The sequence below is a fragment of the Cydia pomonella genome, chromosome 1 (genome assembly GCF_033807575.1).
Source record: "Cydia pomonella isolate Wapato2018A chromosome 1, ilCydPomo1, whole genome shotgun sequence".
NCBI lineage: Eukaryota > Metazoa > Arthropoda > Insecta > Lepidoptera > Tortricidae > Cydia > Cydia pomonella.
Window position 1 is genome coordinate 2018209 of NC_084703.1, and position 19294 is coordinate 2037502.

At 39.0% G+C, this 19294-nt stretch overlaps 1 protein-coding gene across 1 annotated transcript in view; it reads right to left on the minus strand.

Moving 5' to 3' along the window:
- Positions 1–19294, minus strand: part of LOC133515462 (plexin domain-containing protein 2) — an 85754-nt gene that overhangs the window by 29141 nt on the left and 37319 nt on the right. The window contains exons 3-6 of the mRNA XM_061848040.1: positions 10905–11027; positions 9787–9860; positions 7017–7145; positions 1836–2028 (exon numbers count right to left, since the gene is read on the minus strand). Coding sequence (XP_061704024.1) covers positions 1836–2028; positions 7017–7145; positions 9787–9860; positions 10905–11027 — 519 coding nt within the window. The remainder of the gene's footprint in view (positions 1–1835; positions 2029–7016; positions 7146–9786; positions 9861–10904; positions 11028–19294) is intronic.

Here is a 19294-nt window from a genome sequence, read left to right on the forward strand (position 1 = left end):
GGATAGTACTAGGACGATACCAACCGTCGTCATACATCTTGACACAGCTGTCGACAGTGAGCGAGGTGTCGAAGTTGGACATCAGCGGCGCGATGTAGGAGAAGGACAGCATCAGGACGTCAAGGATAGTACTAGGACGATACCCACCGTCGTCATACATCTTGACACAGCTGTCGACAGTGAGCGAGGTGTCGAAGTTGTACATCAGCGGCGCGATGTAGGAGCACAGCATCAGGACGTCAAGGATAGTACTAGGACGATACCCACCGTCGTCATACATCTTGACACAGCTGTCGACAGTGAGCGAGGTGTCGAAGTTGGACATCAGCGGCGCGATGTAGGAGCACAGCATCAGGACGTCAAGGATAGTACTAGGACGATACCCACCGTCGTCATACATCTTGACACAGCTGTCGACAGTGAGCGAGGTGTCGAAGTTGGACATCAGCGGCGCGATGTAGGAGAAGGACAGCATCAGGACGTCAAGGATAGTACTAGGACGATACCAACCGTCGTCATACATCTTGACACAGCTGTCGACAGTGAGCGTGGTGTTGAAGTTGGACATCAGCGGCGCGATGTAGGAGCACAGCATCAGGACGTCAAGGATAGTACTAGGACGATACCCACCGTCGTCATACATCTTGACACAGCTGTCGACAGTGAGCGAGGTGTCGAAGTTGGACATCAGCGGCGCGATGTAGGAGCACAGCATCAGGACGTCAAGGATAGTACTAGGACGATACCCACCGTCGTCATACATCTTGACACAGCTGTCGACAGTGAGGCGTGGTGTCGAAGTTGGCCATCAGCGGCGCGATGTAGGAGGACAGCATCAGGACGTCAAGGATAGTACTAGGACGATACCCACCGTCGTCATACATCTTGACACAGCTGTCGACAGTGAGCGAGGTGTCGAAGTTGGCCATCAGCGGCGCGATGTAGGAGGACAGCATCAGGACGTCAAGGATAGTACTAGGACGATACCCACCGTCGTCATACATCTTGACACAGCTGTCGACAGTGAGCGAGGTGTCGAAGTTGGACATCAGCGGCGCGATGTAGGAGCACAGCATCAGGACGTCAAGGATAGTACTAGGACGATACCCACCGTCGTCATACATCTTGACACAGCTGTCGACAGTGAGCGAGGTGTCGAAGTTGGACATCAGCGGCGCGATGTAGGAGCAGGACAGCATCAGGACGTCAAGGATAGTACTAGGACGATACCAACCGTCGTCATACATCTTGACACAGCTGTCGACAGTGAGCGTGGTGTTGAAGTTGGACATCAGCGGCGCGATGTAGGAGCACAGCATCAGGACGTCAAGGATAGTACTAGGACGATACCCACCGTCGTCATACATCTTGACACAGCTGTCGACAGTGAGCGAGGTGTCGAAGTTGGACATCAGCGGCGCGATGTAGGAGCACAGCATCAGGACGTCAAGGATAGTACTAGGACGATACCCACCGTCGTCATACATCTTGACACAGCAGTCGACAGTGAGGCGTGGTGTCGAAGTTGGCCATCAGCGGCGCGATGTAGGAGGACAGCATCAGGACGTCAAGGATAGTACTAGGACGATACCCACCGTCGTCATACATCTTGACACAGCTGTCGACAGTGAGCGAGGTGTCGAAGTTGGCCATCAGCGGCGCGATGTAGGAGGACAGCATCAGGACGTCAAGGATAGTACTAGGACGATACCCACCGTCGTCATACATCTTGACACAGCTGTCGACAGTGAGCGAGGTGTCGAAGTTGGCTATCAGCGGCGCGATGTAGGAGGACAGCATCAGGACGTCAAGGATAGTACTAGGACGATACCCACCGTCGTCATACATCTTGACACAGCTGTCGACAGTGAGCGTGGTGTCGAAGTTGGCCATCAACGGCGCGATGTACTGCGTGGCCGCGAGCCAATTGTGCACGTGCTCGCCCGTGTACAGGAACCCGCCGGTGGCGACGGTGATGTTGTGGAGCGGGTGACCGTAGAACGGGAACGGGAAGGACAGCTTCAGAGTCTGCGGTAAAAATTGATAGCATTGGCGTGTTTTTAGAAAAATCCAGATATGGTATTTTTCTAACAAGGGCACGGTGAAAGGTGTCCCAAAATTGCTCTGTATTTAGGTATTTTAGGTATTTAAAAAATGGTAAACAAAATCTACCCTCATATGGCTCCTTAAGCCAGTTGAGGGTAGATGAAAACATTACATGATCAAATAATGTAGGTTTAAAGTCAGGTCGTTCAGTGACAGATCCAGGCGGTTTTGTATTTGGTTGGTTAACCAATAATTAGGTACTTGACACATGTCGAATATAATAACAAAATTTAGTTTAATGGATAGAAAATAGGCCATCCATTATAAAAAAAGTCGAATTTAAAAAATTATATTGAGATTATAAAAAATTACAAGGCTCCAAAGTCTCAAATAAATTCTTTTTTGCCTTTCAAAAATAGAAAAGAAAATGGTACCATTCGATTCCTTACATTTTATTGAAAAATAAATTGTATGACAACTATACACATGAGCGCAATATTTCAGGGTCAAAATGGCAATTCCTTGATCTTCCATACATTTAGGACAGACTTATATGATGTGACGTCACATTACAATATCATTTTGTTAGAGGCGTTTCAATCGTCGAGTGCGAGCGTCAGACTTTAACTCTCATTTCTGACCTTTGTGTTGCTTAAATGCCATGAGTCCTATATAGACATTTGATCCTCAGGAAAATCAAGATCGTTTGACATTATTTACAAAAAAATGTCAAGTAGCCAATTGATATAACTACCCGAAAATGTACAAATTGTTTGTTTACTTTTATTTAAATACCTAAAGATACAGAGTATAGGCCCTACTCATAGTGTTATTCCTGCCGGTGAGTAAGGTTGCCAGAGCTCAAGTACGGAGTGTTAGGGTCGGCAATAGTTAGGGCGCCACTTTTTGATATTAAACAAATTAAACACATATCAGTGAAAGGATAAGGATCAAAGTCAAATGGCGTTCTAAAAGTTGTAATCATATGTCGAAAGATGACAGTAAATTTACTGTGGCTACAAAGTTTTCTTTGACAATCCACCTCTATTTCAAATTCTCTCTGGTTACATACATACATTCCATGTTAAAGAAAAGCTTGTAATATACCTACAATAAATAAATCTTTGTTTTGGTGTATTCCCATCTGTCTCCACCTTGGCTAATATGAAGCGGGGACAGATAGAAATGTTTTGTTTTTGAATAACGTTTGTAATTTAAAAAAAGACTGCTTCTCTTTCAACGTTACACGACTCTACTAATAATGAAGACAATTCTTAAGAGCCCAAACTCAGTCTATATAAGCTAACTGTCAAAATTGCGACAAATTAATTAGTTACAAATAAAAAATGAGTGTTAATTACTTTTTGTCTACGTGTCTTGTTCTTTTACTCATACATATAACTTATACACCGTGTTTTTATTGAATTGCGTTAACTCCGGGGTTTCGGTAAGTACGTTTAAGGAAACTAAATGGCATAGTTAATTTAAAAAAATTTTTTTTTTTTTTTTTTACTATTTTTATTTAAATAAATTTAACTAAATGTTGCATATAGCGTTGTTGTAACACGGGCATTACATTTAACTCAACCAAACAATTGAAAACTGTGACATATCAATGTCATTTCTAACATCGATCGTCCGAAATAGTACGTACGTTTAGTAGCAAATGTACGAACTCGCACTAAACACTAATCAATAAGTAAACAGGCCCTAAGGCAAGTGTACACGATCGTAAGGGCCTTATAATATAAAAATTAATGATTGATTATCTCCGAAATGGAGTTAATTAGAATATCGGTGTCTTTTAGAAAGTTACTTAATTTAAGCTCAGGAATGCACCCTCGAAATTAACGCAAATAAAAAAAACACGGTGTATATTATTCAGTCTACTAATACGTACTATTTTTGATCATTAGTCTACCGTCTCGACCATAGCTAATATTTCATAACTATATTAACTATACTTGGGACCCTTTTCTCGAACGGTATTTGACGGAGGGCCTGTTTCACAATGTCCAAGTAAAGCATTGGATAGCTAATTAACAAATAAATTAACTGCCAGATAAAACTTAGCACTTTATCTACCAGTTAAGCTTATTTGAAGATTGTGAAACGCCAACGATGACTTTATTCGCCAGATAAGTGGCAGGTAGCTTATTGGTATGCAGGATAACGGTCAAAGGAAATTTTAAATAGAGGTGGATTGTGTAAGTAAATTTTGTAGCCACAGTAAATCTACTGCCATCTTTCGACACATGGTTAAAACTTTTAGAACGCTATTTGACTATTTTATTTTTTATTTTTCGCCGAGTGGATATGGCGTCCGACTTTCAATCCGGAGGTCGTGGGTTCAAATCCTGGCTCGTACCAATGAGTTTTTCGGAACTTATGTACGAAATATCATTTGATATTTACCACTAGCTTTTCGGTGAAGGAAAAACATCGTGAGGAAACCTGCATGCATCTGCGAAGAAATTCAAAGGTGTATCTGAAGTCCCCAATCCGCATTGGGCTAGCGTGGGGACTATAGCCCGAGCCCTCTCGCGCATGAGAGGAGGCCTGTGCCCAGCAGTGGGACGTATATAGGCTGAATTATTATATATATTTATTACACTGATATGTGTATAAGGAGCGTGCATGAACTGTAGGAGGCAGCACAGGAGCCGTCAGATTTTTGGCGCGAGGCGTAAATGTGATGTTTATTGTTCCAATGAAGGCCAAAAGATGGCAGAACCTACTATGCACAAGGAAACACGTGACGTGTACATGTGCATGTTTATTGTTCCGATGCAGGCCACAAGATGGCAGACCCTCCAACGCGCACGGTCCCTATAATTTGTTAAATATCAAAAAACGATCCGTAAAAGAATAAGGATCTAAGGGGGCGTCCACAAATTACGTAACGCAAAATTCCTAATTTTTTGACCCCCCCCCCCCCCTCATGTAACAGGACCGTCACGGTTATCTGGGACCCCCCCCCTTGAATTCTTGAATTCCGTTACGTAAGCAATATGAGTTACCGCAAATTAGGGATGTGAAAAACAAAAAAAAAAGTTTTTTATGTATTATTATAAAATCGTGCGTGACGTAACGCAAACCTTGACCCCCGCCCTCCCCAACGTAACAGGACCGTAACGCTTGGCCTGACCCCCCCCCCCCCTCCAATTTGCGTTACGTAATTTGTGGACGCCCCCTAAGTCAAATGGCGTTCTAAAAGTTTTAATCATGTGTCGGAATATGGCAGTAAATTTACTGTGGCTACAAATTTTACTTTGACAATCCACCTCTATTTCAATTTCTCTTTTATAACGGTACACAACTAATTCTTTTTTTTAAATTTAGACATGTTCCTGTTTTTTTTTCTATTGAGTTTACTTTAATGTAGTAAGCTTTTGGCCATTCTGCCATTACAAATATAATCAAAAGTCAAGTCAAAATATTCTTTATTCAAATAGGCCTAGCAACAAGCACTTTTAAATCGTCAAATTTTACAAATATCATCTTAATCTAAATATCAGAGCAATTTATTGATGCAGTTATTATTGTTCTAAAAAAAACATTGTTCAAATCATGTTTCCAAGTTTATTTTTTCATGACGTCGATACAAATATGTAAATACAACTAATCAAATTTTACGCCCTATAATATCGGCCAAGAATTGGGTCCCTGTAGAAAATATTACTTATAGTAAAATGTTGCACAAACTAACAGTTCCGTTCAATTGGACTCTTCTATGTCCTTTGTATAATGCGTCTAGATTCGCCTGATAATCAACATCCATGTCTTCAGTATTTTCTTTGCACTGTACAAGAAACGATAGGCGTAAAGTTGACAAGCCGCTAATAATCGTTTGTCCCTTCCGATCATACCAATACGTCGGAAAGGGACGAACGATTATAAGCGGCTTGTCAACTTTAGTAGACGCTTATGAATAAGGGGGTTAGGAATTAGCCACGATCAATTTACAGGATGGAGATGGACCCGGGTATGTCCTTAAACTACGTCCAAAAGAGAGGTATGGGCAATGTGAATGTTATCTCGCTCTGTGTGGTAAGGCACAGCACAGCGGATGTCATTCCAGATCTAGAGCAGAGCCTAACTGGGGAAGTACCTCCACCTTACAGAAAACCGCAGCCAAATAACACTAGACCCTACTCATAGTGTTGTGTTCCTGCCGGTGAGTAAGGTTGCCAGAGCTCAACGAGGGGGGTGGGGTTAGGGTCGGCAACGCGCATGTAACTCCTCTGGAGTTGCAGGTGTACATAGGCTACGGAGACTGCTTACGATCAGACACGCCGTATGCTTGTTTGCCACCGACGTAGTATAAAAAAAAAAAGATGAGTTTTCAAGACATTTTTGTCTAGCTAGAGTTCTAATGACCAGATCTATGAGGAATCGAGGGAACTCCTCAAATTTCATAGCGATTTTTTTAGTTTTTATCTAAAAAACTAAGCATTTGCAATTCAATAGTGCTATTTGGGAAAGGTGTGAGACCAGAATGGAACTCCTTCCAACAAAAGAAAAAGTCCGTCTCGTCGCTCCTCGAATAAACCGGTTATTTAGGTTACAATAAAGTTCTTAAAACGTTCGCGTTCTTATGAAAGTTCGGAGTTATATCAAAATAAACCGGTATTTAACGCTATTTTAATAACCGGTTCCGAGCCATGGTGTGAATCCGAGTTTTTTTATTTACTTATTTTGGCGGACTTAATGTCTTAAGGCAGGGGTCTCCAAACCCGTGCCGACACCCAATGCGACAGGAGTTTTCCAGGCTCCAGGGGTTCAGCATCTAACCTAACCTACACCCCCCCCCCCCCCCGGCCCAAAGACCGATAGTGGCCCGAGGTGCAACATGGCCCTCACTTGGAAACCTCTGTCTTAAAGCATTCTCTACCAGTCAACCATTGGGTCAAAAAGAAACTATATTTTTTGTTTTTTGCTAAAGATTATTTGAATAAAAAAATGGTTACCGTAGCCCGTCTATGGGAGTTGCTGAGCACGGCGTGTATGTCCGGCTTGGGTTTGGTGATGTTGGCCCAGTGCTCTAGGAAGAAGGTCACGTTGCCTATGAACGTGCTGTTGTAGAATATGTGGTTGTCCTGGAAATAGAAGTTAGATTTAAATCATTGGCTTATTATTACTACCATTATACAAGAAATCCTTTACTGTCCATGCCGTCAAGTTATGGAACGAGATTCCGGTGTCCGTGAGGCAATCCCAATCTGTAACATCACTCAAGGAGAAGCTAAAAAAATTGTGGCTTTCCGATACTTTGGTTACGACCTCCTAGTTCCATTAAGTACTTCTACTTTTTTTAATTTCCTTTTTTTTCTGGTTCGAATTCATATTTATTTATATTATATATTGAATATTTATTTATTTTTATTTATATATATATGTATGCACTATTTTATGGTTATTTTTCTATCTATGTATATTTGTATCTATGTGTATTCAAAACGTGCATTTCATTAATTTCAGTGATTGTACACTTTTGTTTGTGTTTGTTATTCATTTACCGTTACTTCTGTTTTACTCATTTCCTCAAAGGTTAACTGGAAGAGATCCCATACAGGGATAAGTTCCCCTTTGTTGTATTTAATTTACTCTGTAACTGTGTTTTTCGTGTTTTTATTTCTATGTACAATAAAGTATATAAATAATAAATATAAATAAATATAATAGGACATTATTACACAAATTGACTAAGTCCCACAGTAAGCTCAATAAGGCTTGTGTTGAGGGTACTTAGACAACGATATATATAATATATAAATATTTATAAATACTTAAATACATAGAAAACACTCATGACTCAGGAACAAATATCCATGCTCATCACACGAATAAATGCCCTTACCAGGATTTGAACCCGGGACCATCAGCTTCATAGGCAGGGTCACTACCCACTAGGCCAAACCGGTCGTCTAATACATACATACATACATATTATGTGCAAATAAATAGTTATACTAGCGTGGGGACTATAGCCCGAGCCCTCTCGCGCATGAGAGGAGGCCTGTGCCCAGCAGTGAGATGTATATAGGCTGAATTATTATTATTATTATTAAATAATTATGAATTACTTCGTAAAGGCGGGCCTTACGGGCGAAATGAAGTGGGCCAGTACATTGGTGTCAAATCGCGTTGTGCGCAACCAATGTGAGCCAGTCGTGTCAAATTTAACTTGCAAGATTTGACTCGTACAAACATAATTACATTGCAAGTTAAACAAAAGCTTGTAAAATTACCACTTGTTAGTTGTCCAGTAAAATAAATAAATATTATAGGACATTATTACACAAATTGACTAAGTCCCACAGTAAGCTCGATAAGGCTTGTATTGAGGGTACTTAGACAACGATATATATAATATATAAATATTTATAAATACTTAAATACATAGAAAACACCCATGACTCAGGAACAAATATCCATGCTCATCACACGAATAAATGCCCTAACCAGGATTTAAACCCGGGACCATCGGCTTCCTGTAAAAGACAAGTCAAATCTTGACAGCCTTCTGCCAGAAACAAATAAATTGCTTTATTTAATTTATATTACAAGCTTTTATTTACTTTCACCTGACCGTTGTCTGTTTGTAATCAAATCTTGCAAGTTAAATTTGACCCACTTCCCGGTTTCCGATGAAGCTGAAAATCTGCATACATATGTAAGTCGGGTGACAATGCAATATTATGGTACCGTCGAGCTGATCTGATGATGGAGACAAGAGGTGGACATAGGAACTCAGTGATAAAACAACGCAACCAAATTGAGTTTGGGGATTTTAGAATTCGTCTCGATGAATGAAAAATGATTTATTTAGGTATCAAAATTGCAGCTTATTACACAGTAGAAGAGTATTACATTTTTAAGAGCATTCTATTTCTAGATAGCCTAGGAATAGTGTCCTGAGCCCTAAACTAAGTAAACCTGTCTTATAGGGATCAGGAATATTAGCTGCCTGTAGAAAAAAAGTGCAGTTAGCGATAAAAATGAAAATTTTGCCCTTAAACTTATAGGTAATCAAGAAAACAACCATAAATATAACTAATAGTACATTACGATACAAGTGCGAAAAATAGGAAACTCGAAACGAGTGGTGATAAATTAAAACACGACCGAAGGTAGTGTTTTAAATCGACACGAGTTGTGAATTACCTATTCGCACATGTATCGTACAACGTTTTACAGTATATATGGCCCTTTAAATGTTCGACATAGTAACGTAATATGCTAATTTTCGCACTAGTGCTAAGTAGCACCATATGTACTGTAAAACATATTAATGTTTACATAAAAGGCCAATAACAGTCTTCCATTTAAATAAATAAAAAATTGGCCCAAATAAAAAAAAGGTGCTTAAACCCTTTGAACGCCTCACCTATCGTGTGCAGCGCGTCATTGTGAACCTTATCGGAATGCACTAAGATTGACATTGGGCTGAAACCACGCGCGTCAGTTGACGTCATTGGCGGTCAACGGGTATTTTTTTTTTATTCGTTACTTTTCTTAATCTGTCCCAAATAAAAAATGTGCTTAAACCCTTTGAACGCCTCACCTATCGTGTGCAGCGCGTCATTGTGAACCTTATCGGAATGCACTAAGATTGACATTGGGCTGAAACCACGCGCGTCAGTTGACGTCATTGGCGGTCAAAGGGTATTTTTTTTTATTCGTTACTTTTCTTGATCGTCGCATAAAGGTGCGCATTCTGTACATTTGATCACTTACATAAGTCAAATTGTTGATGTTCTTTTGCGCCTCAATAATGGCTTCTTGATGCTCGAAGTTAGTAGTCGTTATGTCTGAAAATAATGTACTATTATTGACAGTTAAAATTCAATGTAAAGGAAATATAATGAAAGGGTTCTGTTTCGTAGATACGATTTTTTTTTATAGAACGTCGGTGGTAAATTAGCATACGGCCCGCCTGATGGTAAGCAGTATCCGTAGCCTATGTATGCCTGCAACTCCAGAGGAGTTACATGCGCGTTGCCGACCCTAACCCCCTCCCGCCCCTCGTTGAGCTCTGGCAACCTTATTCACCGGCAGGAACACAACACTATGAGTAGGATCTAGTGTTATTTGGCTGCGGTTTTCTGTAAGGTGGAGGTACTTCCCCAAGTGACATCCGCTGTGCTGTGCCCTACCACACAAAGCGAGATGACATTCACATTGCCCATACCACTTTTGGACACGATATGAGCAAAGAAACAAGTAGGTATAGTTGACGAAATTTAATTTGCATCGATTGGTCACATAATTTTATCTTTGACACAGGTATATCATACCTAATAGGAGGGCTCGACCACCGCGTATTTACCAAATAAGATTGAAATGAAATAAATGATTATTTTATCTTATCTTTACCAAAGAGAATTTGAAATAGAGGTGGATTGTCAAAGAAAACTTTGTAGCCACAATAAATTCACTGCCATCTTTCAACACATGATTAAAATTTATAGAACGCCATTTGACTTTGATCGTTATTCTTTTACTGATGTGCGTTAATTTGTTAAATATCAAAAAGTGGCGCCATCTAATAGATAAAAGGCCAAAGGTATGGCGCCACAACCTTAAGCCGATGCCCGGTAAGATGGCGTCATTTTTTGATATTTAACAAATTTAGCACATATCAGTGAAAGAATAAGGATCAAAGTCAAATAGCGTTCTAAAAGATTTAATCATGTGTCGGAATATGGCAGTTATAAAATCCGAATCAATATCCAGTACTTCACTCCCCACATGGTCTTGTTGTCAAGCGGACCCCAGGCTCCCATGAGCCGTGGCAAAATTCCGGGACAACGCGAGGAAGAAAAAAAAAAGTTGTTTGTAAATTAAATACTTACTGTCATCGGCCAGTATGGGGTCGCTCACTCTGGGTACGGAGGTGTTCCCCTTATAGATGCCAGATCCATTGACGCCCAGCAGTGGGATCTGCGTGACTGACACTTGAGTCGTAGTGGTGGTGGCTAGAATGATATACGAAAATAATTTTCATTAATTAATTTATACTTCTAGGAAACTTTTTGCACAATGTAAGGTGAGTATAAAACTTTATTATTTTATGAAGCGCTGGTGGCATAGCGGTAAGAGCGTGCGACTTGCAATCCGGAGGTCGCGGGTTCAAACCCCAGCTCGTATCAATGACTTTTTCGAAACTTACGTACGAAATATCATTTGATATTTACCAACTTCTCGGTGAAGGAAAACATCGTGAGGAAACCGGGACTAATCCCAACAAGGCCTAGTTTACCCTCTGGGTTGGAAGGTCAGATGGCAGTGGCTTTCGTAAAAACTAGTGCTTACGCCAAATCTTGGTATTAGTTGTCAAGCGGACCCCAGGCTCCCAGCCGTGAGCCGTGGCAAATGCCGGGACAACGTGAGGAAGAAGAAGAGAGAGATATACGAGGCAAATTAGCAGACAAATTGCCTGGTGGCAATTTCAGTCGGTCATGGACACCTGCAACACCAGAGCGTTTGCAAGTGCGTTACTGGCTTTTAAGATGGGAGTAAGCTCTTTTTCTTGAGGGTTTGAACGTCGTATCATAGGGATAAATGTGAACAATTCCTCGGAGTAAGGTTAGACATATTAAAATCATTGTGCAGTCAAGTAAATTGGGTACTTGACAAATGTTGAATATTATAACAAACTTTAGTTAAATGGATAGAAATTGAGCCATCCATTATAAAAAAGTGGAATTAAAAAATTATATTGAGGTTATAAAAAATACAAGGCTCCAGTCTCAATTTTTTTTTGTCCTTCAAAATAGGAAAGAAAATACCATTCGATTCCTTACATTTTATTGAAAAATAAATTGTATGACAACTATACACATAAACGCAATATTTCAGAGTCAAAATGGCAATTTCCTTGACCTAATGAAATGAAATCTTCCATACATTTAGGATAGACTTATGTACCTAATGTGACGTCACATTACAATATCATTTTGTTAGAGGCGTTTCAATCGTCGAGTGCGAGCGTCAGACTTTAACTCTCATTTCTGACCTTTGTGTTGCTTAAATGCCATGAGTCCTATATAGACATTTGATCCTCAGGAAAATCAAGATCGTTTGACATTATTTACATAAAACTGTCAAGTAGCCAATTGTATACTGACGACCAAAGTGACCTTTGTTAGCATAGAAATGAGAATGTGTTCCGATATATTTAGCCACTATAGCCGTCATTGATAGTGACAATATATTTGGAGCTGACTGTACATTAAGTAGCTTAAAAACCAATTCGCTTTGCAATCGGATACGTAATAACTAAAGCAGTGGCGTAGTAATAATTATGCATATGCATATAAAATGAAGCATACATATTTGGCTTACTTTACCAAGTATTTCATCATAATCACCGACGGCCTCCTAACCTGGTCGGTGGTGACCTTGCTTACGAAGGAGGTCCCGGATTCGAATGATGGAACGGGCATTTATTTCTGTATTTATCAGATATTTCTTCCGTACATCGAAAGGAAAAAATGGAACCCTTATAGGATCACTTTGTTGTCCGTCCGTCCGTCTGTCTGTCTGTCAAGACCCCTTTTTTTCTCAGGAACGCGTGGAGGTATCACGCTGGAATTTATATCAAATACTCAGGTCTACTGTCACTTGGAGCTGGGAAAAATCAAACTTCTAAACCAACGCAATCAAAAGATACAGCCGTTTATGCCGCAAATTTTTGACACTCGCAAGGAAATCAAAACCTACAGGGTACCTCCCGTGAAGTCAGAATCTTGAAATTTGGCACGAAGCAACGTCTTATAGCACAGATAAAGTAAAAATGGCGACAACTTTTTTGTTATTATATAAATTTTACACTATTTTACCTACATCGGTTATAGTCTACCACTCTAACGGACTAGAACGCAAAATGCCCACATAATTTTTTCTGTTTTACCTTAACTTCATAGCGATGTCGACGGAGCCCCGCTTCCGTGGGGCTCCTATTCTGTACTGTTTGGCCTTCGGCCATTTGAAGATACCTAACGGTCTTTTAAAACTGGTCTGAATCCAGACTCAATTAAAAACTACCCACACTAATAAACATGAAAAAATATGACTTTAAATATAGACCTGTGCCTATATTTTTATCACGTAAATGTTCTCAAAACTTTCCTATAATGTGCCATACACTTAAATATTCGCTCGTGTATTGTACAACGTTTTACAGTAATTTAAATTTTCGATACGCAATTACCCTACCAGGGCGGGAAATAAACACCATATGTACTGTAAAAATATAAAACTCATGTAAAAATACCTCGATTAAATTTCATGTACGAATTGCTGTTACAGGTGCACAACTTTTTTTATTTTATCCTGATATAATTCGCGTCATCCACGATGACGAGCAGAATTGACAAATCTATCCCTACAATAACGTGAAATTACGAGTCACGTATCGTAAATGACACGATTTATATTTATGTAACAACGTATTTGAGACTGAATATTAAACTACTATACATTTTATTTGAGTCATGACCTACCCAAAACATTTGAACCAACTCACCATTTCAGAAAATGTTCGTTTATTTCCAAAACGCTCAGACAACGCCACTGGGTGTGATACGAAAGTGGGCGATAGTAAACCATTTTAACAATCATAATATATAAACATACAAAACGAAAACTTAACAAAAATTTAACACAGCGATGTGACGCGGCGCGAGTCACTCGGGGAAATGGAAGAGGCAACCAAAATATGTCGGTTGGCTAATTTATTCGCGTAAGTAACAAAGAGGGTAGTTTGTTTTTGTAGTGTGATAACAGACGGTAGCGTGGCTTGCCAAAGTTGTAACAGATGATCGTCTAAATCTTATACCTTTAAACGAGCAATTCTTGTATATATATATTTCTGCGATCTCGGAAACGGCTCTAACGATTCCCTGAAATTTGGTATATGGGGGTTTTCGGGGGTATACAATCGATCTAGATTAGTCTTATGTTTGGGAAAACGCGTGTTTTCGAGTTTTCATGCGTTTTTCTTTCGACGCAGAATATGGTCGCTAATTTTGTGTTACCGGCCACTGTCCGTCTGGTCCAGCGGTTTAAGACGCGGACGGCTAGAAAGGAGTGTTACGGGTTCGAATCTCGCCCGGTGACTAACTTTTGTTTATTTTTTTATATGTTCAAGTTTATATATAATTTTTTAATTTTTATTGTTTTAGACAAGTTTAATTTAGTAAAAAAATGTAGTTAAGATTATCACTTATACACCACCATATTACAATAAATAGGTTATAACCGAGCAAAGCTCGGTCGCCCAGGTACTAGTAATTTAAATGCGATTTATTTTAAATATGATATAGTCATTCATTTCGTCATTTATTTAATATAGCCTTGTCATGTACATAATAAGGTGTTACATTTCATATTGCCAGTTCATGACACCCTGTAAGGGCACACAATAGTACAGTACCCCTAGTGTAAATTTAGTCGATAGCGAAACGTGACGTACGCGTTTGCGTTAAGTCTCATTTTGTATCGGTTTTTGAACAGCGCGCCAAGCGGGACGTTTTGGAAAGTCAAAAATCTCATACAAAATGACACTTAACGCAAACGCGTACGTCACGTTTCGCTGTCGAAAATATTTACACTAGGGGTACAGTTCTATTATCTTAACGCTTGTAAAGTAAGTAACATAATAAAATTAACATATTATAGCGTATTATATTTCAGGAATGATTCTACAGTGTAAAAACAATTTTCTATTAATAGTCTTTTCAGTTTAGAGATAAAAGTTTTGTAATTTAGTTCGTATTTGATAGCATTAGGGATTTTATTCATTTTAAAACTGGAAACTGGATTATAATGAAACTTTGCACATACAATGGCATGAGGTATATCTAGTCGTGTACTTATGTAGTTTATATAGCTCCAGTTTATAAAACAAAAGAGCAAAAAGCGGCCAAGTGCGAGTCGGACTCGCCCATGAAGGGTTCCGTACCATTGATGACGTATTAAAAAAAAACTACTTACTAGATCTGGTTCAAACCAATTTTCGGTGGAAGTTTGCATGGTAATGTATATCATATATTTTTTTTTAGATTTTTCATTCTGTTATTTTAGAAGTTACAGGGGGGGGGGGGGGGCACACACATTTTTTCACTTTGGAAGTGTCTCTCGCGCAAACTATTCAGTTTACAATTTTTTTTATTAGGAACTTAAATATCATTTTTGAAGACCTATCTATAGATACCCAACACGTATGGGTTTGATGAAAAAAGATTTTTTGAGTTTCAGTTCTAAGTATGGGGAACCCCCAAAAATTATTGTTTTTTTTTCTATTTTTGTGTAAACATCTTAATGCGGTTCATAGACTACATCTACTTACCAAGTAACAGTATAGCTCTTATAGTTTCGGAAAAAAATGGCTGTGACATAATCGGACCGACAGACGGACATGACGAATCTATAAGGGTTCCGTTTTTTGCCATTTGGCTACGGAACCCTAAAAACAAGTTTTTCATGAAAAACTTAAATACGCTGTATTTTTTTAACTATAGTATCTGAAGCTACAGAAACTGATTACAGGCCTAGATATACCTTATCCTATTGTAAGTACAAAGTTTCAGAGCTATCTAAGGACCGTATCGAAAAGAAAGTAGACAACTTTTCAACTGCATATTTTTTTTCACGGACGTCATAGACACAAATATGTTTTATTGAAATATAAACCTATTTCTTAACTCTATTAAAACTAAAAATAAATTTGACATTCTATCATATCTGTCAAAATGGGGAAGATTAATTTAGAAGTGAGAAAAAATATTTTGGACGACTGGTGGAAAAATAAAGGGTTAACTATAAGAAAGCTTGCTAAAAAATACAATGTTAGCCCCGCAGGTGTACATAAATTAATTAATAAGTTTAGCACTACTGTTACCTTAGAAGATCTACCAAAGTCTGGACGAAAACGAGGCCCTTCCGACCCGGAATTGCAAAGAAGAGTCGTTCAAATGTTCAATCGAAAACCAACTCTGTCTATTCGGGATGCTGCTCGTAAAGCAAAAACTTCTATAGGAATGATCCAGCGTATCAAGAAAAGGTGCAACCTGAAGACGTACAAAAAACGCACGCTGTTCGAAAACGCACCAGAAAACTTTATGACCGAGTTCTTACAAAAAAAGTGCAGTGTATCATAATGGATGACGAAACTTATTGTAAATTCGATTACAAAACTCTACCTGGCCCACAATTTATAACAGTTTCGGCAAATAAAAAGGTTTCTCAAAAAGATAAGTCGATCAATATGGAAAAATTTGGAAAGAAAATTTTAGTTTGGCAAGCAATTTGTCAATGCGGACTGAAATCAAAAGCTTATTTCGCTACGGGAACTATAAATGCCCAAGTTTACCGCGACGAATGCCTACAAAAGAGATTGTTGCCTTTTATCAAGAAGCACAGGATGCCTACATTATTTTGGCCAGACTTGGCCTCCTGTCATTATGCGAAAGTGACTAGAGAGTGGTATAAGGCCAACAAGGTAGATATTGTAGAGAAAGACATGAACCCGCCTAATTGTCCGGAAGTTCGCCCTATCGAGAGATACTGGGCCCTTATGAAAAGATATCTTCAAAAAAATGCTAAGGCTGCAACTTCCCTTGCTAACTTTAAAAAAAAGTGGCATATGGCTTCTGAAAGCGTGACCAAGAAAGTCGTCCAAAACCTCATGCAGAACATCAAAAGGAAAGTCAGATTTCAGGCAAAGTAGGGGCATTGCAGTTGTTTATCTAAAAAAATATCCTTTTTCAGATTACATATTTCTATTTACTTTTGTTATTTTTCAAAAACACGATCTAATTATATAGCTTTTACACTAAGTAGTTGTCTACTTTCTTTTCGATACGGTCCTTAGCTAGTCGTTTATTGGGACCGTGCGAAGTGCATGGTGGGGGTAAGTAAAGCGATCCCAGCGCATAAGGTGGTAAAAATTTGAACTAACTGCGGATAGCGTCTTTAACATTTCGTACAATTATATGGCTCGAAATGAAACTTTGATTTACGATTACTCCTGAAATATTCGTTTAAATTGAATGGTGTAAGGGACCATTGTAATCTGTATGAAATGCTTAATATAACTAACGTATTTATTTTGATAATTGTTAATAATGTATCCATGTAAATAGCTTTGCAAATGCCACATATTACGTGATCTTTTTCTAGAAGTTAAGAATGGATATAGTAAGTTATCCTTAAAAGATAGACATTTAACATAGCGGACTTTTTTGTAGACCTATGAATGAGAAACAACCCCACCATACATTGTGTTGTTATAGCTCAAACGGCTTAGGCAGCGTTTTCGATTAAAGCTCCTAGCCAGCGTGATTTTTTCCGACAACATCGTTATATTTCAAACAATTTACACAAAACCTTAACAAGTTATATACTTAAGCCTTCCTCAAGAATCACTCTATTGATAGATGAAAGTCGTATGAAAATCCGTTCAGGAGTTTTTGGTTTTGGAGTAGTTTTATAAGATGTAGTGAATTGACGTTTTCCCCTAGACTTGGTTGCGTGACAGTCGTGCACGCTCCCAATAGTACGTTTGTATGGAGGACCGAGCTTGGTGGGGACCTTCAAATCATTTAAAGATCATAAGGCCTTGAAATATCCAATCCTTTTTGTAATGCAAATGCTCGTAATATTCGCGATGCGTCACGTACACATAAACATATAATGAGATAGTTCGCAACAGCTCGAGTCATACTTGAGATATGTAAACAAAGTACGGCACATAACTTAAACAATACGCAAAGCAATATTAAACGTTAATTTGCGAGAGCGAGACATATTGTACTATAAACGAAATAAATCATATCTAAGAAAAAAAAACGACCCGAATTTGAATTGATGTAACTGGAAACTGGAATATCAAACGCAAGGGGTACAGTCAAGTGTAAAAATATCGGTGTACACATCTTGCTCAAAAATATGTCCCATAGCATCTTATTCCAGTGTAATAAGAGCGTATACCATATTTATGAGACGATTCTTTAGATACATATTTTTGCACACGACTGTACAGCATAATGTAAGGGGCCGTACAGCACCTTACACATATAGATTAGGGCTCCTGATATCCGTGATACACGCCGATCCGTAGCTACGGGTTCTTAAGCCCGGCGGTACTAAGATCACGAATTTCACGAACACGGCAAGGTACGTACCTCGTACCTGCATTCGCGTCCGGATTCACGTGACACGCCGTGACCGTGACACGCCATGATACGTAGCCCGTACCTGCGTTCGTGTGCGGAGCTTCGGGCTCGGTTCCGTTGGATAGGTACTTATCGCACGTCTCGTATGTTCGACACGCCCGGGAGAAAAATAAATAAGGACTAGGTATTGTTGAATTGAGTTACCACTTAGTATATAGAATACGGGACGTTCGTCGGACAAACATTTACGTGTGAATTAAACTTAAATTGTATTTTTTGCATCATTTGAATATAATGGTTATATCTAAATAATTTGGGGTTGTTCTGTTTTTTGTATAACCAGCTATTGATTTTAGTCAAAACTAGCGACCTGCTCGTTGCATTGCACTAAAATAATAATAATAAATAAATATTATAGGACATTATTACACAAATTGACTAAGTCCCACAGTAAGCTCAATAAGGCTTGTGTTGAGGGTACTTATACAACGATATATATAATATATAAATATTTATAAATACTTAAATACATAGAAAACACCCATGACTCAGGAACAAATATCCATGCTCATCACACAAATACATGCCCTTACCAGGATTTGAACCCGGGACCATCAGCTTCGTAGTAAGTATCATTATAATTATGAACTTAAGCAACGCTGTGCTACTGGTTGTCATTATTAAATCAAAAGAAGACATTTTATTCTGTTAAGTATTAATGAAATTAATGAAACATACTTGTAAAAGCTTGCTACTATCAAAGAATATAACGTAGCCTAAATATAAACAAGGCAATCCTAATTCAAAGAAACAAAAGGGTAAATTTCTGCAAATCTTCGGTAGATATGATAAAGGTAATACAGGTAAACAAATTCAACAAAAACACATGTACGGGGCCACGGAAAAAAAAGTACGCAGCTGCAGTTCTTATCATGTGGGCAGACTACACGTATAAACGGTACAATGCTCTGCGCGTTCAATATAACAACGCGTACAGGGTGCTGATGGGGTTGTCTAGATTCTGTAGCGCGTCAGGGATGTTCGCGGAAGCGCGGGTAGACTGC